The sequence below is a fragment of the Lithobates pipiens genome, unplaced genomic scaffold (genome assembly GCF_037356315.1).
Source record: "Lithobates pipiens isolate NorthernLeopardFrog02 unplaced genomic scaffold, aLitPip1_a1.2 Scaffold_30, whole genome shotgun sequence".
Taxonomy (NCBI): domain Eukaryota; kingdom Metazoa; phylum Chordata; class Amphibia; order Anura; family Ranidae; genus Lithobates; species Lithobates pipiens.
The window spans coordinates 95,127,706-95,154,282 of record NW_027507791.1 but is presented as its reverse complement, the minus strand read 5'-3'; the positions used below and the strand labels follow the sequence as shown (position 1 = coordinate 95,154,282).

Sequence of the window (26,577 nt, the reverse complement as noted above, 5' to 3'; positions counted from 1 at the left end):
CTAAGTAACTGTTTATTGTCTCTTGGCTTTATAGATAAGAAAGAGTGACAAAAATTGTACAAGGTGTGAAGGATAAAACATATCAGGAGAAAGGTAGCCTCCATCACTCATCAACAGACTGACTTTGTCACTTGCCACTTAACTGCTTGTATTGTAGTTGAAATCTCTTTAGCATAGCTGAGAATCTAGCACCACAAATGGCAATATGTAAGATACCTGAGTTTATTATCTCCACACCCACCCTGTTCAAATATGTGACTGATTTATACACACAATACCCCTGCATCCTCTCACCAAATCCTCTTTTCTAATCTCTCTTCATAGATTTACTGTATATTGCCCTTCAGCACTGCAGGTAAGTACATTTAGCCTTAAGAACAGTGGTGGTCAATTTACCTAATATGAGGGCCATAAGTGTGGGCCCTGACACCAATAAAAGGGTGCATATAATTATAGCAGAATGTAAAGCTACAAGAGATTGCCCGAGACTGCACAAAAGCAACAGGAGGTGGTCAAAGCATACAGACATATTATGAAAGATGGTCAGAGATGGTAGACGTGCAGCAGGAGACAGTCAGAGATTGGGAAAATGCTGTACATGCTGTAAGAGTTGTTGGAGACTAGGGGCTTGCTTCAGGAGAACAGTCATAGGTTAGCCATAAATGTATAGTCTTGTATAGAGGGCTGAATGTCACAGCCATCCTATATCCACTCTAAACACTGTGGATGAAGGAATCTCCCCTGCCGGCTATTGTATTCTGACAGTTGGCACCTGTGGCTGTCAGAATACTCAAACAGTGGCTACATCTGATTGGATGCAGTCACAATTCGGGCCAACAATTTTCCACTTGACTAGTGTCCAGGTGGAAAATTGTTACAAAGTGGTGCCAACAGGACCACCAAAATCTGCAGGAGTTTGAGCCATGGCACAGGCTATAGACTGAAGTGAATCTATAGTACATGAAGAGAAATTTGTTAAAGAGAAACAAAAAAGCAAAAATGAATGTTCAAAAACACAAAACGCATCTGAAAAACGCATCCACCCCCATCGCATAGATGTGAACCTAGAATTAATAACACCTCCCTGCCGTGTAGTCCACGCAGATTGCAGGGAGCAATGATAAGGCTCCATTCACACCTAGACAATTTGAATCGTGGGTGGAATCACCGCGATTTTACCCGTGATTACTTAATGGCACCTCAATTGTGCAATGATTTTTCTGTGCGATGAATCATGCCGCAATCGCGGCAAATCAAAAATGCACCTGCTCCTTTTTGAGCGATAAGCTTTGCGATTTCCCATGATAGCATTCATGCGACAATTGTGGAAAAATCACGCCGCGGTTGGGATGCTGCTAGTGAGAAGTTAGGGCATCGCAAATGCGTCCTGTGCTTTGCCACGATTCGTGGCGATTCCGCCCGGCGATTCAAATCGCCTAGGTGTGAATGGAGCCTTAAGCCTCGTACACAAGATCAGATTTTCGGACAACTGTTCATCCGGTTTCTTTGTTGCATGTCGAAAGTGAAGAGGACACTCACCATACTAAAATTCTTGTATGACAGATTTCAATTTCAGAAGTGATGTAATGTATTGAATAGTTTTGTATGTGCTCTTTCGTTTCTGAGCATGTGTAATGCAATTTTTTTATTATTATTTTATATTATTTTATGTTATATTTTTTATTATATATATATTATTTTAATTAAATGAAAATCAGAAGTTGAGTTCACGTGTGCGGCAAACATTTTATAGTCTGCACATCCAGCTTTTGCCAGACGAAAAACAGGAATCAGCTGTACAAGCACCGTACAAACGATCTGCTAATTTTCAGATCGTTAGTGCGAAGCTTTCAACAGCCGATTCCTGTTTTTCATCAGACAAGAGCTGGATGTGCAGACTACAAAATTTTACTTGCGATTTTCGTATTGTGTGCACGGGCCATAGCAGTCCAGAGACAGAAAGATTTCTGGTTGAATTAACAGCATTTTATTTTTAATTTTTTTAACATGTCAAATAGATATATTAAAACTTTTTTTCAATGGTATATTTAACAGACCAAAAGGAAGAAAAGAAGAGAAATACATTGTTAGAGTTTCCATACATTTGCAGCAAGCATGGAAATCCTCCTGAGGACTGCAAAGTAAGTGACAAAGGGCTACAGATTGGACACAGGGCTTTAGGAAGAACAATGTAATACAGAATAGAACTTTGTATATGGTCGTTCCCTGATTGAACACTAGGTGGTAGCAGCGTCCTCAGCAAGTAATGCCATGAGTGACATAGAAGGGGGTCAGAGCTGGTCTGCCTCTCCCTCCTCTCCCTCCCCTTTCCAGGCGGGTTTATAATGGGATCCCAATGGAAGTGTTAATGCTTTAAACTTTGCTGCCGGTACAGGACAAGGCAAGAGCTGCAGGGAAGACATCTGTGCCTGTCCACATACCATGCCTTCCCTCTGTGTGTGCTAATATCCTGAGTCCTTCCACTTGCCTGTGTGCCCATCTCACAAGACACAAAAGAAGAACTTTCTGAAGATTTTTGCAGAACTTCTTTGCACCTGTCAGAAGAAGAGAATGAATGTGAGAAGCCTGTCCATGATTGTCAGCTTCCAGGTCCTGCTTGTGCTGCTGCATGTGCCAGACACCCAGAATCACAGAACCACTGGACCCAGGGTAAGTGGGCACCATGCATCTACCTCCTCTGCACACAGAACCACTGCACCCAGGGTAAGTGGGCACCATGCATCTACCTCCTCTGCACACAGAACCACTGCACCCAGGGTAAGTGGGCACCATGCATCTACCTCCTCTGCACACAGAACCACTGCACCCAGGGTAAGTGGGCACCATGCATCTACCTCCTCTGCACACAGAACCACTGCACCCAGGGTAAGTGGGCACCATGCATCTACCTCCTCTGCACACAGAACCACTGCACCCAGGGTAAGTGGGCACCATGCATCTACCTCCTGCACACAGAACCACTGCACCCAGGGTAAGTGGGCACCATGCATCTACCTCCTGCACACAGAACCACTGCACCCAGGGTAAGTTGGCACCATGCATCTACCTCCTCTGCACACAGAACCACTAGACCCAGGGTAGTTGGGCACCATGCATCTACCTCCTCTGCGCACAGAACCACTAGACCCAGGGTAGGTGGACACCATTGATCTACCTCCTCTGCATACAGAACCACTGCATCCAGGGTAAGTAGGCACCATGCATCTACCTCTTCTACACACAGAACCACTAGACCCAGGGTAAGTGGGCACCATTGATCTACTTCCTCTGCACACAGAGCCACTAGACCCAGGGTAAGTGGGCACCACTGATCTATTTCCTCTGCACACAGAACCACTGGACCCAGGGTAGGTGGGTACCATTGACCTACCGCCAGTGCACAATGCTGCCTTCTACGCTCCAAGCCGAATTATTTGGAACGCACTTCAAAGGAAGGGAAAAGTAGAAAGCGTGGAATTATTGTAGCTTAAGAAGAAAAATATTCTTTTCAGCAGTGAAAAGCCTCCCTCCCTTCCATAAGTTTTACATTCTTTGTGGTCTGTTTAGAATGATATGTGTGGATGGAAACAAACCTAAAAATATCGATGTGTTATTACAGTATATGAATCGCATAAAAGAAATGAAAGTGGAACGGATTTTCTTTGAAATATTTCTTGTTTTCATTTTGTTTTACTAGAAAATAAACACGCAGCCTTTTTAGTAAGAGTTGTAATGGATGGATTGTACGGCAAGGTTTGCGCATAAACGTTTAAAAAAAAATATATGTTCTATGTGCGTTTTGTGAACACGCCTGGGCGTTTTTTTTGCTTTAGACAATGGAAAATTAGTAACTAGGAGAGGCAAGAGATTGCGCATAAACATGCACGTTACACGTTTGCAAACAGTTTTCAGGTGCTTCTATTTGAGCCTATAGGGACCAAAAAAATGTGTGACTGCCCCAAAGGAACTCACCTTTTCAAGGGTCAAGTGACAAGACGCATGTGAACGAGTACCATAGGGTACAATGGGAATCCTCGCACCGAATGTTGGAGCTCTTCTAAAAAGTGTTTCATATTGGAGCCTCTGATTGTAACAAATTGTATTGTAACTGTAATGTCTGCCTTTATTTGGCAAAGTGCTGTGCAAACTGTTGGTGCAATAAATCCTGTAGAGTAAAGCACCGTGCAAACTGTTGGAGTAATATAAATCCTGTATAGTAAAGCGCTGCAAAAACTGTTGGCGCAATACATCCTGTATAGTAAAGTGCTGCGCCAACTGTTGGCGCAATATAAATCCTGTATAATAAAGCGCTGTTCAAATTGCTGGAGTAATATAAAGCCTGTATAGTAAAGCACTGTGCAAATTGTTGGTGTAATATAAATTCTGTATAGTAAAGCGCTGTGCAAACTGTTGGCGCTAAATCCTGTATAATAATAATATTGCTCAGGTGTGAACCAGAGCTAAACAATATTTAGATGACTCGACACAAATACTGTGACATTCCACACCAACACATATGAACAAGAAACAGCTGACAGTTTGCGCAGTGCTTTATAATAAAGGGAGATAGTACAGTTACAATACAATTCAATACTAGAGGGAACCCTGATCCTGAGAGCTTGCAATCTAAAGGAAATGATATCCTTTTGTGTAAGGCTCAAAGCTATTTTTATGCTGTAGAAAAATTGATAGCACAAGTTTACTACACGTTTACACAACTGTATTAGAGGATAAAGATATTCATCAGAAATATTGATCCAATCAGAATGCCTTACCCCCTTCTGCTTCTGTTTGTGCTATTTATCGATTATTCAATAGGGGAGATGTACTCAAACTCGAACACTCCGAATCTGGTGCAGCTGTGCATGGGAGCCAATCAGCTTCTAACTTCAGCGTGTTAAATTAAACTTCGACAATAAGCCCTTGTTCACATTGGAACGATTTGTCATGCGATTTTGAAGCCGCAGCCTATTGCCGATAATGGTACCGTTCCAATTGTTGCGACGCTGACTTTTGCCACCACATCGATTTTTGCAAAAGTAGTTCCTGCACTAATGCCGATTTTCAGGTGCCACTTCAATCGCCAGCTGTGCATGAAGCCGCATAGATGGCTTTCAAGTAGCACCTGAAATCGCTCTGATATGCTACTTTGACGCTGTGCTGCTTCACTTTTAGTATTACGATTTCAAAGTAGCATTAGCGTGAACCAGGACTAAGACCCGCTTCACACTGATGCGACAATCGACTATGGAGCACTTGTCGCATCAGACGTCGGACCCCATTCTGTGCAATGGAACTGTTCTAATCGGTGCGACTTGAGTTGCTTCGACTTAGAAAAAGGTTCCTGCACTTATTTTGGTCTGACTTCTGTTAAGGAAGCCACATGCAAGTCGTGCCGAAGTGGCGCTGGAGTCCGACTTCAAAGTCGCAGGCAGTGTGAACCCGGGCTGAAATGTGGAAGCTGATTGATTTCTATGCAGAGCTGCACCAGTTTTTGCATGCGTCCGGTTTTAGTAAATCTCTCCCAATGCATACCTTTTAGATAAACCTGCCAATGCAAAGCTAGTTTTTTTTCAGATAGCTTTCGGCTACACATAAATGCTATTTTATCCCCCCGTTCTCACCGGTGCAATTTGACTGTTCCTATTTCGCATGACAAGTCACACCTCATCTCTGGCAATGGAACCGTTCAAATGGCCATGACTCAAGTCATGGCGACTTTAAAAAAGGTCCCAGCAGTACTTTCTTATGATTTCACTGAAATTTGCACTGAATTCTGTTAAAAGAATTTGTAAGCCGCAGTAAAATCGGATGTAAAAATCGCTCTGATGTGCGACTTTGCAATTTTGCGACTTCAAAGCTGCACTAGTGTGAACGGGGCTTAGTTGGCTTTTGGATACACATAAATGCCATGTTGCATGTCAAATGAACAGGGCTGTCCGTAATACAAAACAATGGGGGAACATAACGAAGTTTCCCATTGCAAGACTAACTTCTCCGATTTTTATGGTTTACCGGATGGGATTTTTCTGATCACAAATAGGCGCACACTTGACAAAACTGTGAAACCAAAAAAATTTCTTCCGACCCCCCCCCCCCCCCCCTAGGTTTTCCTACTTGCTGCAGGTGCTCCAGGGGTCTCAAACCTGCGGCCCTCCAGCTGTTGCAGAACTACAATTCCCATGAGGCATTGCAAGGCTGACAGTTACAAGCATGACTCCCATTGGCAGAGGCATGATGGGACTTGTAGTTCCGCAACAGCTGGAGGGCCGCCAGTTTGAGACCCCTGAAGGAAAAAGCTGTGGTTAGAACTTGCCGGCGGATTCAATGATCATGATGAGAGCAGATGATTCTCAGTTGTGACAGCGCATGGCGGACATGACCAGAGGGCTGTCCATATGAACGTTATGTTGTCATTCACAGATCTAAAGTCTAGACCTGCTACTATTACTATAGCTTTTTATTGGCTAGTACAATGACAGATTGTGGCATACACGTATACGATTGTACTATGTATATGCACAAAGTTTGATCCATTTTTTTATTTTTATTGGAATACCAAGACATATACAGAAAGAAATCGGTGATGAGATTTCAAAAAGTACAAAATTACTTTCTTTTTTTTTAATATATATATAACAGAACACGACAGTACCATAAACCTAGTAATCAAATAAAATGTCCTCTCAGACAGTCCCGCCGATCAATTATTAAGTATTGGAAGCCCCTAGATATCGAATCAAACAGCAGGATCCCACGGGGGGAGCTAAAAACGAGCAGCCGACTTGTCTTTCTGTATTTTTTTTTTTTTTTTTTTTTTACTATTATTTTAATGAGATGCGTTTTTCTTGTGAAGCTTCTTATCGTCCTGGCCGGCTCACTTCCTGCCAAAGTACAAAACCGTCTTGGAGGAATAATAAAAGGAGACGTTTCTGTGTCTGTTACAACTTACAACATGCATTTCAAATGATACAGAACATTCCTTTGACTGAACGGCCTAAAAAAAAAAAAAAAAAAAAAAAAAAAATCCCCAGACATGGGGGCTTCTAACAGTTCCATCAGCAACGATCAGCCCCTGCAATAATCCTTTTTTTTTTTTTTTCGTTCGACATCCGCTGGATAGTGCATGCCAGGTGAGTTCCCATAGACCAGAGCTTATGGCTTATCTCTGCTTGGTCAGCCCAGATCAAAGACCATCACCTGAAGATTTCCGAACCCCTCCGACTGATGTCCTGAAAGCCGCCACTTGTCTGCTGTGCAGGTTGTTCTGCCCATACACTGCCATATTGTCCTAATAAATGACAGTTTGACTTGGATTAGTGTCAAATCAGATAACACATTTAGTGCGTTGGACCGGTTTGGTCCTTTTTCGTAGTTAAATAACTGTAAAGAATGCTACTCCAGATGTTGGCAAATGTTATTTTTGCCTTTGGATGATGGGATTTTAAAAGGGTGTTTTTTTTTTTTTTTTTTTTGCCATAATACGTTTAGATCAGACGTTAATCTTTTGACAGGTTTACGAGGCATTAGAGGTGAGACAGTTAAGGCCCGTACACGCGATCCGAATATCGTACGACCTTTTTCGCTTAATAAAGTTAAATGGTAAAGTCACAAATTCAAATACGACAGAAAAAAATAAAAATTCGGAAGTGATGTCTTGTGTTGTAACATATTTGCATTGTATTTTCGGACGACAACTATACTGACTAAACGAAAATTGTACAATCTAGAAAATTTTCGCACTTGTCCGATCTATTAATATCGGATGAACTGTTGTGATTGGCTCTCGGTCACGATCCGAAAAACTTACGATTCTTCCTCGGATGACAGTTTTCGTACGATATTCGGATCGTGTGTGTGTGTGTGTGTGTGTGTGTGTGTGTGTACGGGCCACTAGGCATAAAATCATAAAAAATTACACCTATTGGCTGACCATTGACACACAGATTAATGGAAGCTGAGGCATGCCCTTGTTTTTAATTACATCGCCAGGATGATGAAATCTGTCGCAATCTTTTCCCTAGCTGGATTGATTGATCATTTATAGAGTGCAGAAAATGTACGCAGTGCTTTACATACACATTAGTCCCTGAACTGAAGGAGCTTACAATCTAAGGTCCCTATCTCACATGCATACATACACATACTAGTGCCAATTTACATACCAGCATGTCTTAAGAGTGTGGGAGAAAACGGTAGTATTCAGAGGAACCCCACAGGGAGAACATGCAAACTCCATGCAGTTAGTGTCCTGACCTAGATTTGAACCAGGGATGCACGGATCTAGCAGCCCCTGCTGAAAGTCACTTTTAACTTAAAAAGGCGACGACTGGCGTGTCCAACATGTTCAAAAATCTTTGTATGTCACACGAGGGATTCGCATTGTCACCTCCTAGCTAGCCTCTAAATCCTGATGAGAATTTAGGCTCAAACATCAGACTACATAAAGACGCTCTAAGGCGGCATTCGCGTAGCGATTTACTGGCGTTATTGATTGAGAGTTTTTGAGATTTTAGAAGTGTATTACAAGTGTTTTTACAGCTTCTGGCATTTTTGTTTAGCCAATAGAAAGCACTAGGGAAGAGAGGAAATTAGAGGTGGGAAAACGGCAGTTTGAGCTGAGAACGCGCAGCAAAATACTTGTAAAGCGCTTAAGTCAGGTGTTTCTATTAACCACTTCAGCCCCGGAAGGATTTACCCCCTTCCTGACCAGAGGACTTTTTACAATTTGGCACTGCGCTGCTTTAAATGCTAAATGCGCAATGCTGTCCCCAAACAAAATTTGCGTTTTTGGTTTTGTTTTTTACCCACCAATATAGCTTTCTTTTGATGGTATTTGATCGCCTCTGCGGTTTGAATTTTTTGCAATATAAACAAAAAAAAAAAAAGACTATAAGTTTATTGTATTTTTTTTTTATAGTAAAAAGAAGAAAATCTTTTTTTCTTCAAAATTTAATTTTATTCATATGTTTAGGCCAAAAAGCATTCAGCCACGTGTATCGGGTAAAAAAAATAAAAAAATAAAAATAAAAATAAAATCAAGCGTATATTTATTGGTTTGTGCGAAAGTTAAAGCGTCTACAAACTAGGGTATATTTTCTGGAATTTACGCAGCTTTTAGTTTAGGACTGCCTATCTCATTGCTTGAGGTGCTAAAATGTCAGGGCAGTACAACCCGCCCCTCAAATGACCCCATTTTGGAAAGTAGACCCCCCCCCCCCCCCCCCCCCCCAGGGAATTTGCTGAGAGACATGTTGCGGCCATTGAATATTTTTTTTTTTTTTTTGTCACAAGTGATTGAAATATGACAAAAATACATTTTTACACAAAGTTGTCAGTGAAATGATATATTGCTGAAACGTGCCATGGTTATATATGGAATTACACCCCAAAATACATTCTGCTGCTTTTCCCGAGTACAGGGATACCACTTGTGTGGGATTTTTTGGCAGTCTAGCTGCGTACGGCACCCCGAAATTCACTTCAGGATTTCTAAGGGTGCAAATTTTTGATTTCACGCCTCACTGCCTATCTCAGTTTCGGAGATCATGAAATGTTCAGATAGCACCAAACTCCCCCATTTTGGAAAGTAGACACCCCAAGCTATCTGCTGAGAGGCATGTTGAGTCCATGTAATATTTTTTTATATTTTGCCACAAGTTTCAAAAATATATAATTTTTTTTCCCAGAAAGTAGTCAACAAATTATATATTGTTCAAACAACATGCCATGGGAATATGTGAAATTACACCACCCAATACATTCTGCTGCTTCTCCTGAGTACGGGGATACCACATGTGTGGGACTTTTTTTGGCAGTCTAGCTGCGTGCGGGACCCCGAAAACCAATCACCACTTTCAGGCTTTCTAAGGGCGTAAATTCTTGATTTCACTCCTCACTGCCTATTACCGTTTTGGAAGCCATGAAATGCCCAGATGGCACAAAACTCCCCAAATTACCCCATTTTGGAAAGTAGACACTGCAAGCTATCTGCTTGGAGGCATGTTGAGTATTTTGCCTCACATGTAGCCTTTTTTTGAAAGGCTACATGTGATTGGCATGAGACCAATCATCACTGTCCACACAGGAAGTCAGGGGCCATTCAGCATCACAGGACAGTCAGAGGAGAATGAAAACTCCTCCCACAGGTTTTAACCAGTGCTCAGTTAGACACTGATAGAAGTGACAAGACTGCTATATACTGCTGATGAAAAAAGGGTATTTAGCAGTTTATATTTACTTTGCGTTTCCATGTACTGTGGGAGACCAGTTATAGTGAATGCAGGCTCCTGGGTTTAGTAGCACTTTAAGTTGTAATTGTGTACAGTATGTATGTTGCTCGGTCCAGTACTGGGAGCAAGGTCCCATAGAGCAGGAGCACCAAGCTTATATGGCTGTTTCTTTGAAAAAGTGGTTTATGATCCACATGTGGCTCTCATCTTGTTTGGTATTACACAGCAGGTGGTCCTTGCGTCAGTGAATACATTATACACTTCCATAGGCATGAGACCAAGCAGAAGAGAGAGAGAGAGAGAAAATATATATATAATTGGTGTGTGTATGTTATTCATCCGCACGTTTTTTTTTTTTTTTAAACTTCGTGTGGCTCACGGCCACTTAGAAAGGTTGGAAGGAAGATCTGTTTATTGTTGTTGGAACAGCTTTACAGGAAAGACAATCGGCATTTGAACGTTGCTTATGTTAGTTGTAACTGAAGTAGAAATGCTTGAAATTATGAATTATAATAGGTCATTACACGTCTAAAGATTTAACTGTCTAATGAGACATAGTAAGAGGTGTTTTTATTTATTTATTTTTTTATGTATGTGTGGTTTGTATTGTTTTCTAAGCCATGCCACGTAAATGTAAAGTGATTGTAAACCCTCACCTTGAAAAAGAACCCATTCCCTTTAAGATAGATATAACATTATAAATACCCTTTTCCCTTTTTTATATTTATTTATTTTTCCTTCTACGTGATCACATTTCCATGTTCTCGGCTGTATAAGAGTTAGGGGAGGAGAAACAGCAGCACACTGATCTTCCCAGTGAATGGTGGGGGGGGGGGGGTTGTCAGGACATGTCTAATCATTGGAGGAGAGCAGGCTGAGTTTCCAGCATAGCTAGAGAACTTACCACGCTGTCTTCTCCTGCTTAGTGTGGTCAGTTTTATAATATGAAAGCAAAGGTACTGTCAGGAACACCAGGGATTTCTCGCAAAGGAAGCAATACAAAGAGAACAGGATACCTTTACATACAAGTATATGGAACAGCAGACACATAACAGGAATATGAAATGTTGGGTTTACATATTCTTTATCCGCCCACCCCTGCAAAAATTTAAAAGCCAGCAGCTACACATACTGCAGGTGCTGATGTTTAATAAAAGGACACTTGCCCCAGAGTCCAGTGATGTTGGCACCGCAGCTGATGTTTCCTTTGGCTGTCGGGTGCTGCTGCCACCATTACCAGTAAGGGAACCTGGCAGTGCAGCATTACAGCTTCATGCCGGGTCCCTACTGCGCATTCCTGAGGCACTGATGTGCTTTCCTACTGACCCGGCGGCGGGGGAAGGAGGAGGAGGGAGCCGTGCCACTGACATAATTCGTCGTGGCCGGGACTCCCGGAAGTGGGGGCAGGAAGTTCTACTTTTGGGTGGAACTCCGCTTTAATCAGTGAAATTACATTATTATTATATCTTTCATGCCACATATAAAGTCAAATTGAGCAATGCTATTATATAATGTTAAAATTAACGGATATGTTATATATGGAGATTGAACTAAAGGATAGACGCTAGAGCTGCACAATTAATCGTTAAAAAAATTGTGATCTCGATTCACCCCCCCCCCCCCCCCTCCTCACCCCCACGATCTCTCTTGCAGAGTTTGCTGATTCTTTCATATAAACAAGTGGAGAAACTATCTGCTCACTCAGCTGTCACAAGAAAGCATCTGGGCAGTCTGCCAAGTCTTTAACTTATAACATTGTAACTAAGCTTCCTTCTTAGATCAAAGGGATAGAACTTTTGTGTAAAATAAAAAATCTGGGCAGTCTGCCAAGTTTTCAACAAGGTGTTAATGCAGGAAGTTTAACCACTTAAAGTCTCAATCTTTTTCTGACACTTTTTTTGCTTAAGTTAAAATCAATATTTTTTTGCTAGAAATTTACTTGGAACCCCCAAACATTATATTATATATATTTTAGCAGAGACCCTAGGAAATAAAATGGCAATCACTGCAATAGTTTGTCACACTGTATTTGCCCAGCGGTCTTTCAAATGCTTTTTTTTGGGGAAAAAATACACTTCAATTAATAAAAAAACGAAACCGTAAAGTTAGCCCAATTTTCTTTTTTTTTTTTTTTTTTTTTTATTTGAAAGATGTTACACCGCGAGAATCGTGATCTATCTTCTTGTCAAATTTGTTTATTGAAATGTTAAGTCAGGAAACAAGTTCAAAAGCTATACAGGAACTTATAATATTAAGGTACAGTATAATTTATATTATATGACTAAGGATAAAATAAGAGACTATTTCCTATGTTAAGAGAGCATACATTTGTAAACAAATTATGATGGGGGGAAATGGAGTTTCCAAATTATAGTTGAAAATTATCTAAATTCTTAATGCAGGAAGCATTAAAGGGGTTATAAAGGTTTTTTTTTTTTTTTTTCTAAATAGGTTCCTTTAAGCTAGTGAATTGTTGGTTCACTTACCTTTTCCTTCGATTTCCCTTCTAAATGTTTTTTTTTTTTTCTTTTCTTTGTCTGAATTTCTCACTTCCTGTTCCTCCTCAGTAAGCTGTTCTGGCTGACTAAGCACCGCTCGAATGATGGTGTGAAGTTTACTGAGAAGAAACAGGAAGTTAGAAATTCAGACATAGAAAAAAAATATTTAGAAGGGAAATCAAAGGAAAAGGTAAGTATACCAACAATGCACTAGCTTAAAGGAACCTATTTGGAAAATAAACAAAGCTTTACAACCCCTTTAAGGGAACATTGCTCTAATTTTTCAATCAGGAAACAATTTCTATGTTTCATAACGTTATAAGAACAAGAAATATAATTCAAAGGAACGCTATATAAAACTGATGAAAAAGAGGTATGAGAGAAAAAAAGAAAAGTAAAGTAACAGAGGGGTTAGAAAGGAAGAGCAGTGAAAGGAAAGGGATCTCCGAGGTAATGTGTGTTTTTCAATCAAGTTTTAAATATGGGGGAGGAGGTTTATATATATTTTTTTTCTTTTACATCTGTCTCTGAAATGTCCCTTACCGACATCCTTTTTGGTATCAAAATCCTGGGATTGTAGCTGCCCCACCTCTCCAGTACCTTCTCAGCCAATAGAAACATGTCTGTGTATACTGTGCGTACATGTATTTGTATACTGTGTGGCCCCATAATCTCGGATTGCCTGGGGGCCCCATGAGTTGTCAGTCCGCCCCTGAATAGGCACTCATGCACCAACAGTTTAGCGCCAACAGTTTACGCAGCGCTTTACAATATAAAAGGGAGACAATACAGTTATAATACAATAAAATGCAAGAGGATTAAGAGGGCCCTGCTCAGAAGAGCTTACAATCGAATTTTATCATTTGTAGTTAGAAAGCACCGCTGATATGTACAGTATATATATTTAAAACATAAGTGTCGAGCCGTCCCTGCAGACAGCACTGAACCCAACTGTCTATTTGTGTAAGCAAGGCCTCATGTACACTGCTGCTGGTAAACTGACATTTTAGGAGCAGTTGGGCAGTTTTTTCAGTTGCCCCTGAATTCTCATCTGTTATCTTATCAGTACATGTACAGAGGGTCGTTTATAGTCATTCCTAGACAGTTGCGTTTAGAAGCCTTTTTTGGAACACAAAAAAATTGGTTCAGACGGATGTTTAGAGGCATTTGAAACGCCAAATGCCTGTAACAGCTTGTAAATGCGGTAACTTGCGTTTAGCAGCGTTTCGTTAGTCGTTTTTTTTTTTTTTTTTTAATTTTTAACAATTTTTTTTTTAACAAATGCTTCTAGACGCAAACGCAGCTAAACGCGGCGTGTAAACGTGGCTAAACTGACGTTTTTAGACACCGCTTTCTAGCTGTTAAGTTAAATCGTTCAGCAGAGGTTAAACAATGTCCCGTCTAAAGCCTAACAAAGAAATCTGCTGTACTAAACATATGCAATCATTTTCCTACTCAAATTTCCTCAAGTCTGCTGAAAATCTACAAACTTTTATCCTTGTTAAGCTCTAAAGACTGGGGAATTACTTAGTTTCTAAGAACTTACACTTTTTAACAGCAGTTTGAAATCAATACACAATAATGGATATAGCTTGTATTTACTGAAAATCAACTGATGATAAATATGCCAAAATGTTCACACTTTACTAAAAATGTGTTTTGTTGCTGTCCCTGTTGGAGAGGCTTCTCAATACTTCCTGTGACATCTTGACATCAGGGTATGAAGTGAGGAGAAATCTCCCCATTGTAGGCACAGATGGTAGTAAAAATTTCAGAGTTTCTAACCCTTTCCTGCTTTGTCCAAAACTTTTATATATATATATATATATATATATATATATATATATATATATATATATATATATATATATATATATATATATATATATATATATATATATATATATATATATATATATATATTAGTGTGTGTGTGTATGTTTTGTCTGGAGTTCAGTTTCAAAGCAAATGATCTTCCATGCAAGGAAATACATCAGGTTCACTTAGACGGCTTTCAGATCGAGCCACGTGCGGGGGGGGGGGGTTGGTCGTGTTTTGCTGTCGGATTTGCTGCGTATTTTGCTTTTAACCCCCGCTAGCGGCCGAGAAAGGGTTAAAACCGCCCCCCCCCCCCCGGAATGCGCCGCAATAGGGGCGGTATAGCCGCGCTGCCCCATTGATTTCAATGGGCAGGACCGGTGGAAGCTGCTGGCAGGACTTTTCCTGACGTCCTGCCAGCGCACTGCTCCAGTGTGAAAGCCCTCTGGCTAATTTTTAACGCTATAGCGCCTGCAAAACGCCCTCGGTGTGAAAGGGGTCTAAAATTGATTTTAATTGATCACCTTGTAAAACAACTCATTCAGTTTAACCTCTTGGCGATGGCGACTTCCGGTCCTTTAAGGGGTTTATGGATGTCGGGAGGCAGAGTGGGGTTTAGAATCGCGTGATCGCCATGATTGGCTGTCACATCATTCACATGATCAGAAAGCTACTTGCGATCAGGAGCTTTTTTTTTTTTTTTTTTTTTTTTTTTTTATTAGCCACTGGTAACTTTGCCAGGAGTGTGCAGGGTGCTCTCAGCACAGCTGTATTTACACAAATTCATGCAAATAGACTACTGCTCAGTGTGAACTCCCTCCCGCCGAGAGGCTGCATATTTGCGTGCAGCCGGTGCCAAGGGGTTAAAATAGAATTCCTTAGATCCACTTTGGCAAGCAACAGAGCAGAGTTCAAGCGAAGGAAAGGTAAATTTAGGCAAATTTAGGGTGGGAATTATTTACAGCCACTGCTAATGGGTTTGTCTTTTCTCTGTTGGTTTCTGGTTTCCAAAGGTGTTGGTGCTCAATCGGCTTCAACAGAGACCCAGTTACCTGCACTCTGCTATCACATAGGGGACCTGTCAGCCCCCTAGAACAATTACATTAAAATTGAAAAAAAATTAAGGTTTAAAAAAATAAAAAACACCCCCAAAACACTAAAAAAGACCCTTTACCCCACGTACAACTACAGAAACTAAAACTACACGTAGAACCAGAAAAAAGTCCCTGGCCCTTTCCATAAAATGCACAGATGTGAACGTGATCCATAGAACTGTAGTGTGTTTCTGTTAAACTGAAAACGCATTAAAAATGCATAGGTGTAAACCAGGCCTTAATGTGCTGTTTCTGTAGACTCAGGTCTTGATCAATAATGTTTCAAAGCAATTCAAAGATGGCCATACAGGAAGAGAAGTGACGATTTTGCTTATGGACGTATACATTTTTAGGAACTCAGTTGACCATTCAGTGTGACAGTCTTTATCAAGCCTTAACATGGGTCTTTTTTTTTTACACCCCATTGTGAGTTTAACATCCACTGCTCCATCCCTGATGAAGGCCTTTGCCCTGGAACGTGTTGTATTTGATGCTCTTAACTAGGGGTCTCCAAACTTTCTCACAATGGGCCAGTTTACTGTCCTTCAGACTTGGGGGGGCAGACTTTGACCATTGGGAGTTGAAATTGTTGTAGCATCAGTGGGAGTAAACAGTTTATCTTTAGCATTAAGGAGAGGAATAGGGCACCATTGTTGGTGCCAGTGGAAGAAATAGTGCCCCGTTGTTGTCATTGGGAGGAATAGTGCCTCATCGTTGGTGTCAGTGGGAGGTATAGTGCCTCATCGTTGGTGTCAGTGGGAGGTATAGTGTCTCATCGTTTGTTTCAGTGGGAGGTATAGTGTCTCATTGTTGGTGTCAGTGGGAGAAATGGTGCTCCACCATTGGTGTCAGTGGGAGAAATGGTGCTCCACCATTGGTGTCAGTGGGAGAAATGGTGCTCCACCATTGGTGTCAGTGGGAGAAATGGTGCTCCACCATTGGTGTCAGTGGGAGAAATGGTGCTCCACCATTGGTGTCAGTGGGAGAAATGGTGCTCCACCATTGGTGTCAGTGGGCGAAATGGTGCTCCACCATTGGTGTCAGTGGGCGAAATGGTGCTCCACCATTGGTGTCAGTGGGCGAAATGGTGCTCCACCATTGGTGTCAGTGGGCGAAATGGTGCTCCACCATTGGTGTCAGTGGGCGAAATGGTGCTCCACCATTGGTGTCAGTGGGCGAAATGGTGCTCCACCATTGGTGTCAGTGGGCGAAATGGTGCTCCACCATTGGTGTCAGTGGGCGAAATGGTGCTCCACCATTGGTGTCAGTGGGAGAAATGGTGCTCCACCATTGGGGTCAGTAACGGCAATTATGTCCCACTGTTGGTGGTCAGTTTGGAGACTCTTAACGTACAAACATTAAAAAAAGTAATATGAACTTTATAATAGGCGCATCTCAATACTTTCTCCAGAGTTTAAACTTTTAGGAAAACTTTTTTATTTACAGTAGATGCCGATCATCTATTAAGTGTATGCCAGACAATCCCCTTGTTATCACCTGCTGCTGAATTGCTACTGACTCAGGATAGAGTAATGGCTTGTCTACTGGAAATGAGTAGTACAAGTGATGGACAATCTCTTCAACTGGGATGCCGACAAAGACAAAATACGCTTTTATTGGAATTAGAACTTTTTTTATTTTTTTGCTGCCTGTGCCTTCCGTCCCAGTGGCACCCACTTCACCCATTTCCTAAATGTGTGTCACAGGCACACAAAGTAAGGTAAAAATATGGGCACAGAAATAAATTAAAACCTGACCGAAACTTTAACTCTTCTCTGCACTATATATAAATAAAAAAAAATCCTCAGTTAGGCTTTAATAGGTTGCAAAGTGTTCCCTTTATTGTTTTATGCACTAGGCATTTGGCATATGCTGTGGATAGTTTTTGTTTGTATATTGTTTATTAGACAATATTGTTAGCATTGTTTCTTTTACTTTGAACTGATTGTTATGTACCGGTATTTTAAAAATACAAGTTTGTGAACCTATGGTGCATATTTATAGTTGGACGTTGTGTAAATCAGGTTGTAATTACAAAAAGGCATATGGATTATTAAAATGTTGTTGTAGCAGCTCTATACTGCAGACAGACTATTGTTACCATGGGATTGCCTGCCCAGGGATGCACAAGTGTGCCGTGCATCACCAAGCATGTAGTCCCACACTGCCTGCATTCGGGTATATGTTGTAGCGTGCCAGTGTGAACAATTCCTTACACACTTTTTAGGGGACCTATTGCAGGCCAATGATGATCTGATTTGTTTGTGACCTCAGCAACAGTATAACCGTGCCTAGACTTTTGGTGTCCTTGCAGATGGTACTGACGTATTAAGGCGGATCTTCCTGGCAGAAAGTTCCTGCTTAAAAAGCAGGAGTATAGTCTGTATAGTGCACTTCTGTACATGTATAAACAGCCACAATTCCAAAACAGTTGGGACGCTGTGTAAAAATCTACTTAAAAACAGAATGCAATGATTTGCAAATCTCATAAACACACATTTCTTGATCATGCATCACGGGACACAGGAGCTTCATTACATAGTGGGCTATATAGGCACCTCTGGTGATTGGACACTGGTTAACCCCCAATTAAGGAGAATTCCTCCCCTATATAACCCCTCCCATATGGGAGGCACCTCAGTTTTTTTTTCTCCAGTGTCTATGGTGGTTGGTCACGTAAAACATGTGCTATGAAGAAAGCTCTGTGCAGGTCCCTGCGGGGGGGCTGAGGGCTACAATAACCGGATCCATATCTCGGGCCGATATTTTGACTCCCAAGATGGTATGGTACCCGGGCCTCGTCATCCGAAGAAACGAGGTTTTGCCTGTAAGTCCTCTCCTATTGGAAGACTGGGCTCTGGGAAAACCAGACTTGGTGTACTATTTTTACTTAGTGGCACGAAAGTTTCTGGCAGAGTCTTTTACAAGGTCCAGGTAAGAGGTTCCACTGAGAAGGAACTCAAAAAATCCTGAAGGTTGGCACAACTCTGCCCGCCGTGATGGGAGAAGGCTGGAATCTGTCTGTTTTCAGCAATTCCTGCGGCGAGGACAGGTAAGGGAAGATAATCCTATATAAATTATATATTATGGATTTCTTCATTGAGTAGTTGTATGTCTTACCTGGTTTCCACCACTAGAGGGAGTAAGAGCAGCCTGATGCATACTTGCATGCCTTTCAGATACACACGCTCAGTGAAGCCTGGTTCTCCCAGATGACTCGCGTCTCCACTGCAATCTCTGCCACAATGAAGGTAATACAGGGGTCCCACGCAGCTCTGATGGCGATTCCCTTCCCCCCCCCTGGATGATCGGCGGTCCTCGTGCACGCGCGCCGAGCACGCTCCCATGCTAATGGAGGGGGGGAGTGTGGTTGCGAGCCGTGCACGGCGCTGTACTGCACAGGCGCCAGGCGGTAGTTTTAAAAGCCCAGAGCACTAGGGGGCTGTAAGTGGAGACACAGGAGCTGTGGGCAGTAAGCATCCTAAGGGATTGGAACCAGGCAAACTTAAGACACCTACTCAGCATCACGTTGTGCAGTTTAAGCATATATATTTTTATTGTGAGACTTTGAGCACAACAGTGATTGCACTTTGTACTAGTACCTCTGCTTTGTAGCTTAGGACTATGTCTCCTCGTAAGAGGGTCTCAGGGGAGGTAACAAGGGCACTGGTAATTCACCGCCTAGGTCTAGGGGTTCTAAAAATGCCTGTAGGTTACCATCCCCCCCTGCAAGACTGGAGCCAGCCTCACAGGATGAGTTAGTGCCCCTGTCAGGTTTTGCAGCCTCTCCTAATATTTCAGCCCCGGTATGTCACTGAGGACTCCCTTAGGGCTACATTGGAGGGTTTTGAAGGGAGAATCATGAATTTTATTTAAGCTTCCCTGAAAGATAGCAGGAAAATGGGTCGATCCCCTCCCTCTGCTGAGATTCCTCTTTCAGATGACGCTTCTGACAATGAGGAGAGATCCCTATTTTGGGACAGGGATCTTGAGCAGTCGGATGAATCGGAGGAAGAGGAGAGAGTCCCCTCCTCCCAGGCGCTCAGAAAACAGGTGCAATATTATACTGATTTGGTGCGTACCACATTCAGAATGCCTGCTGCTGAGGTCGCTACATCCTCTGTTTCTTCCCTGGGGGTCAGGAAAATCCCACAGACTGCCTTTTCCTTTCCAATTCATCCTTGATGGATAAATTGTTGTATGAGGATTGGGGACATCCCGATCAACTGTTTGCTCCTCCTAAAAGGTTTTCTATGCATTATCCTCTGGAGGAAAGTTTCACCAAGAAATGGGGGGGGGGGGGGGTCCCATCTGTCGATGCGGCTGTTTCTTGTGTGAATAGAAACCTGACCTGTCCTTTGGATAATGCTCAGGTATTTAAAGATCCAACTGATAAGAAGCTGGAAACATTGTTGAAAGCCTCCTTTTCCATGACTAGCGCTGTAGTGCAACCTACAGTCGCAGCTGTGGGGTTGTGTCAGTTCCTCAAGGAACAGGTTAAGCAGATGCTTGGCCTCCTTCCCAGTGAGGAAGTGGAGAATTGTGCAGAAATACCTCAAATTCTGTGTTTCATGATTGATGCGATTTTGGATTCTGTCCAACAAGCATCTTGTTTGTCTCTCCTGTTGGTACACATGCGAAGGGCCCTATGGCTAAAAAATTGGGCAGCTGAGCTATCATGCAAGAAGCATTTGATTGGGTTCCCGTTTTAAAGGGGAACGTTTGTTTGGAGAAGAATTGGACAAATTCATCCAAAAAATTTCAGAGGGTAAATCTACTCTCCTTCCAAGCAAAAGGAGCAAACGTCCATCATTTAGGCGTTCTCTCTCCCGGAGCATGAGGCTCTAAGCAGTGGCGATGGCCTTCCCAACCTCCCTCTACAGGAAAGGTTCAAGGCCGGGCCCAGGGGCAGAAGAAATCTTGGGGGCGAAAGCCTGCCAAGCAGAGCCCAAAAGCTTCCTTGTGAAGGGGCGCCCCCACTCGGCCGAGTGGGGGGAAGGCTCCTGCAGTTTGCAGGAGCCTAGCGGGAAGAGATCCGGGACAAGTGGGTGGTCGCTTCGGAATCTCTGGGCTACAAGATAGAGTTTCATGAGACTCCACCTTCTCGCTTTCTAAGGTCAAGGGTCCCCAGGGACCCAGTAAAGCAAAGACCGCTATTTCTGGCCTTGGATCACTTACTATCCCAGGGGGTGATGGTAGAAGGGGACCCAAAAGAACAGGGTTCAGGGTTTTACTCGAATCTCTTCACCGTTCCAAAGCCAAATGGAGGTGTCAGACCTATCCTGGATCTGAAGGATCTGAACCGGTTTTTACACATCCGGTCCTTCCGAATGCAGTCAATTCACACTGTAGTCTCCTCCCTGCAAGGGGGAGAGTTTATGGCATCAATAGACATCAAGGATGCATATCTCCATGTGCCAATTTTTTCTGCACACCAAAAGTATCTAAGGTTTGCGGTAGAGCGGCGCCATTTTCTATTTGTGGCCTTGCCGTTCGGGCTCGCTACGGCCCCTCGAGTCTTCACAAAGATTCTGGACCCTCTCTTGGCAAACCTAAGAGCCCAGGGTATAGCCACCATGGCTTATCTAGACGATTTGCTTCTCATAGAGAAAACGGTAGCGCTCCTGAACCACAGTTACCAGAACGCTAGAACACCTGGAATGCCTAGGTTGGATTATATACCTAGAAAAGTTGTCCCTACAGCCTGCTACCAGATTGGAATACCTGGGTATGGTCATCGACACCGCTCAGGGCAAGGTGTTTTTACCAAGGCCAAAAGCCTTGGCCATTGGGGATCTGGTGCGCCTAATTCTGGGCAGAAGATCTCCCCCCCCCCCCCCCCCCATTCGGTTGTGCATGAGACTGTTAGGGAAGATCGTCGCCTCCTTCAAGGCCGTTCCATTCGCCCAGTTCCACGCAAGGCCTCTGCAAAGATGCATCCTTGCGGCTTTGACCAGGAAGCCCCAGGCCTTGGATCTTCCTATGCGTCTTTTCCCAGGGACACGCAAGAGTCTCGTTTGGTGGTTACAAACCAAGAATTTGCTGAAAGGCCAAACTTTTCTTCCCCTTCCATGGAAGACTATTACGACAGATGCCAGCCTGACAGGCTGGGGAGCAGTGTTGGAGGAGACGTGCTCGCAGGGGAAATGGTCTGCTATCGAGAAGCTATTACTCATAAATGTCTTGGAGATCCGGGCAGTTTATATGGCTCTCATAAACTGGACTTTCAGACTACGGGTTCGGGTTCAGTCCAACAATGCCACAGCAGTGGCCTATATCAATCACCAGGGCGGTACCAGGAGTCTGGTTGCGCAAAAAGAGGTGAATCGCATACTTGTCTGGGCAGAAAGGCATGTTCCATGCCTTTCTGCAGTCTTCATTCCAGGAGTGGAAAATTGGCAGGCGGATTTTCTGAGCCGCCAGCAGTTGTGCCCAGGAGAATGGGCTCTGCACCCCGACGTGTTTCGGAACATATGTCGCAGGTGGGGTACTCCAGACGTAGATCTGCTTGCGTCCAGGTTTAACAGAAAACTGGACAAATTTGTGTCAAGGACAAGAGATGCACTCGCTCAGGGGTCGGATGCTCTGACAGTTCCCTGGGATCAGTACAATTTGATTTATGCCTCCCCCCCCCCCCCCCCCCCCGTGCCCGCATCTGTCGCGGTTCCTGGGAAGAGTCAAGAGGGAAACAAAGTCTGTCCTTTTTGGTAGCCCCGGCTTGGCCCAGGCGACCTTGGTACGCAGAGATCATGAAGTTGGCAGTAGGCAGGCCCTGGATCCTCCCTCTCCAGCCAGATCTGCTCTCACAGGGTCCAATTTACCATCCTGCTTTACACAGTCTGAATTTGACGGTTTGGCTGCTGAGACCCACATTCTGAGACACCATAGGCTTTTGGGGCCAGTCCTTTCTACTCTGGTCAATGTCAGAAAGCCAGCCTCCAGGCTTATTTACTACAAAATCTGGAAGGCATATGTTTCCTGGTGTGAACTCAGGGAATGGCATCCTAGAAAGTATGTCATTAGCAGGATCTTTGCCTTCCTCCAGTCAGGCCTAGAAATTAATTTGGCCATAAGCACTATCGAGGTGCAGATTTTGGCCTTGTCAGTGTTTTTCCAGAAGCCACTTGCATCGCATTCCCTGGTGCGGACTTTCATCCAGGGGGCTATGCGGATAAGGCCACCAGTCAAACCTCCGGTATGCCCATGGGATCTGAATTTGGTTCTCTCGGCTTTGCAGGGGCAACCTTTTTGAACCTTTGCATCAGGCTTCGTTAGTTCTTTTGACTAAAAAATTGGTTTTCTTGGTAGCCATATCCACGGCTAGAAGAGTGTCAGAACTAGCAGCTCTGTCCAGCAAGGAGCCGTATCTAATTATTCATAAAGACCGGGTGGTAATGCGTCCCAACAGGTCCTTTCTGCCTAAGGTGGTTTCAGGATTCCATTTGAATCAAGATGTAATCCTACCATCCCTTTTTCCAGACCCACAGTCCGCAGAAGAAGAATCTTTGCACACTTTGGATGTGGTAAGGGCAATCAGTTTCTATTTTCAGGCAACTGCTCAGATAAGGAAAACTGATTGCTTATTTATTTTGCCGGAAGGCCCTAGGAAGGGCCAGGTGGCATCAAAATCCACTCTCTCAAGGTGAATTAGACAGATTATTTCTCAGGCCTATAGTGTTAAAGGGAAGATCCCTCCTTTTCAAGTGAAAGCACACTCAACTAGGGCTGTAAGTGCTTCTTGGGCAGTGCATCACCAGGCCTCCCTGGCTCAGATCTGTAAGGCTGCAACTTGGTCATCAGTCCACACATTCACCAGATTCTATCAGGTGGATGTCAGAGGGCAAGAGGATATTGCCTTTGGGCGCAGTGTACTGCAGGCTGCAGTTTAGTTCCTCTGGTCCATGGCGGTCTATAATTATGATCTGTGTCTCCCTCCCCTCAATCTGAGCATTGCTTTGGGACATCCCACTATGTAATGAAGCTCCTGTGTCCCGTGATGTATGATCAAGAAAATAAAATTTTTATATACAGCTTACCTGTAAAATCCTTTTCTTGAGTACATCATGGGACACAGAGCTCCCGCCCCTCTTGGGTTTTACGTGGTTTCTTATTGCTTTGCTACAAAACTGAGGTGCCTCCCATATGGGAGGGGTTATATAGGGGAGGAATTCTCCTTAATTGGGGGTTAACCAGTGTCCAATCAGAGGTGCCTATATAACCCACTATGTAATGAAGCTCCTGTGTCCCGTGATGTACTCTCAAGAAAAGGATTTTACAGGTAAGCTGTATATAAAAATCCTATTTTTATTCACACCAGAAAATATAAAAATCATCAAATGTTTAAACAACGTACCATTTTAAGAAAAAAAAGAAAATTTTGTAAATGATGGCAGCAACATGTCTCAAAGTTGGAACTGGGCAATGTTTACCACGGTGTAGGATCTCCTCTTCTTTTAAAAACATTCTGTAAATGTCTGTCTGTGAACTGAGGAGACCAATTGCTGGAGTTTTGGGAGAGGAATGTTGTCCCTTTTTTAATTTCTAATATATATATATATATATATAAATATAATTCTGCTCAACAGTCCTGGGTTTTCTTTGTCATATTTTTTGTTTCAAGATGAGCCAAATATTTCCCATTGGTGAAAGTCTGGACTGCAGGCAGGCCAGTTAAGCACCCAGACTCCTCAACTACCAATCCATGCTGTTCTCGTAGATACAGTATGCAGTTTAGCATTGTCCTGCTGAAATATACCAGGCCTTCCCTGAAAAAGAAATTGTCTGGATGGAAGCATATGCTGCTCTAAAACCTTTCAGCATTGACGGTACCATTCCAGATGTGCAAGCTGCCATTCCATGCACTAATGCACCCCTATATCATTAGAGATGCAGGCTTTTGTACTGAGCACTGATAACAAGCAGGATGGCCCCCCTCTTTAGTCCAGAGGATGCGGTGCCCATGGTTGCCAAAAAAATGTAACATTTTGATCCATCGGACCACAGAGCAGTTTCCACTTTGCAACAAACCATTTTAAATGAGCTTTGGCCCAGACGGGGGGCTTTTCTTGATCATGTTCAGATATGGCATCTTTGCATGATAGAGCTTTACCTTGCATTTTCAGATGGCATGATGAACTGTGTTTGCAAGCAGTCTTTTTGGAAGTATTCCTGAGTCCATGCAGTGATCATCACAGAATCATGCCTGCTTTTAATGCAGTGCTGTCTAAGAGCCCAAGATCACGAGCATCCAATATTTCAGCCTTGTCCCTTTCACACAGCGATTTCTCCAAATTCTTGGCATCTTTTGATATTATGTACTGTAGATGATATATTTACATTCTTCACATTATTATGAAATTGTTCCACAATTTTTAGATGCAGCTGTTCACGGATTGGTAAACCTCTGCTCATCTTTACTTCTGAGACACTCTGACTCTCCAAAATGCTCTTTTTATGCCCAGTCATGTTAATGACCTGTTGCTAATTAACCTAATTAGTTGCAAAATGTTCTTCTAGCTCTTCCTTGTTGGTACTACTTACTTTGCCAGCTTTTTGATGCCCTGTCCCAATTTTTTTGAAAAGTGTTAAATTGGCACATATTCTCTAGAGGTGCACCGAAACATATTTTGCGAAAATTGTTTTTTTTCTTTTTTTCCCCGATCGGCTGAAAGAATAAAGAAGGTGCCGAAAAGGGGGCAGTCTGCTCCAGGTGCAGTACATTGCGGAGGTATCATCCTGGTGTGCCCCAGTCAAAGTCCTCTCCTCCTCTCTTGTCACCCAGAGCGGCGATCTCCCTGTATCACGGAGCTGAATTGTTCGGCAGCCGTTGTAAGAAGGTCCCGCCTCCTCTGATAGACTGCACGCTGATCCAATGCCGGGAAATTGAATCAGTGTGACGTCTATCATAGGAGGCGGGACTTTGTTACTGCGGCCGCTCAGCCCAGGTAATTCAAATCCAGCTCTGTGACACAGCGGGAAATCGCTGCTCTGTGTGATCTGGGCATGCGTAGGCACTTTGCGTGTCGGAATTGCTACAATCGGAATTTCTGATCGGACCTTTTTTCCTTTGGAAAAATAGAGAACCTACTCTCAATTCCGCCAGAAAAAGTCTGATAGAGCATACACAGGGTCTGAATTTCTGACCAAAAGCTCACATCGGACCTTTGCTGGCAGAATTCCAATCGTGTGTACGGGCAGTAGGCTCCATCTGATGGGCACTGGTGGGCTCCATCTGATGGGCACTGGTCAGACTGCATTTTTCTTGAGCTTTTCTTGCACTAAATGTGACAATGGCCAACAATTTAAATTTATTCTAATAATTAAAAAGTTGAATATAATACACTTTATATATAAAATTTTTATTATTTTGTTTAAAAACTGTCATTTTTGGTTTTCAGCCAAGTGCATCCTGCATTTTTGGTTTTCGGCACCAAAATCTCCATTCGGGGCACCTCTGTTCTCAGTTTAAATATTTGAGATGTTTTCTATTGTGAATAAAATATAACTTTTTTTTTTATAATTGTGGTTGTAGATGTGTAAATGTCCGTACACTTGTATAGGTATACATGGGCATAACAATTCCAAAGTGATTCTTCTAGCTCCCAGAATTGGGTGGTTTGATTAATACACATAGAATATTGACCAGTATCTCATAACTGTTTGTTTTTTATTGATCTAAACATAGCACTAGTTTACTGACATATATACATCTGTGTGTACAGGCCCCTTGAAAGCAATGGGCTACATTAAAATCAGTAAAAAAACAAAAAAAAAAAAACATAAAACCATTTTTTGCACCTGTAGGGAAGAGAACCTTTTAGTTATTGACCATGGAACCAAAGGGGAGAAGATACTGCTATTATAATGGCTTGGCCAATGAAATATTAAAGTGGTTGTAAACTCCAATCTCTCTAACCTATAATAAAGCTTACCTAT

General features: G+C 42.8%; 1 protein-coding gene across 11 annotated transcripts in view; it reads left to right on the top strand.

Annotated features, from left to right (window-relative positions):
• Positions 1–2,356: 2,356 nt before the first annotated feature.
• Positions 2,357–26,577, top strand: part of SMOC1 (SPARC related modular calcium binding 1) — a 273,199-nt gene continuing 248,978 nt past the window's right edge. For 4 of the 11 annotated variants that reach the window (XM_077464640.1, XM_077464639.1, XM_077464638.1 and 1 more), the window contains exon 1: positions 2,359–2,670. In XM_077464640.1, the coding sequence (XP_077320766.1) occupies positions 2,572–2,670 (99 nt within the window). In that variant the 5' untranslated portion in view covers positions 2,359–2,571. Of the gene's footprint in view, positions 2,671–26,577 lie in introns of all 11 variants that reach the window. The other 7 variants (XM_077464644.1, XM_077464642.1, XM_077464643.1 and 4 more) reach the window with 3 other exon arrangements.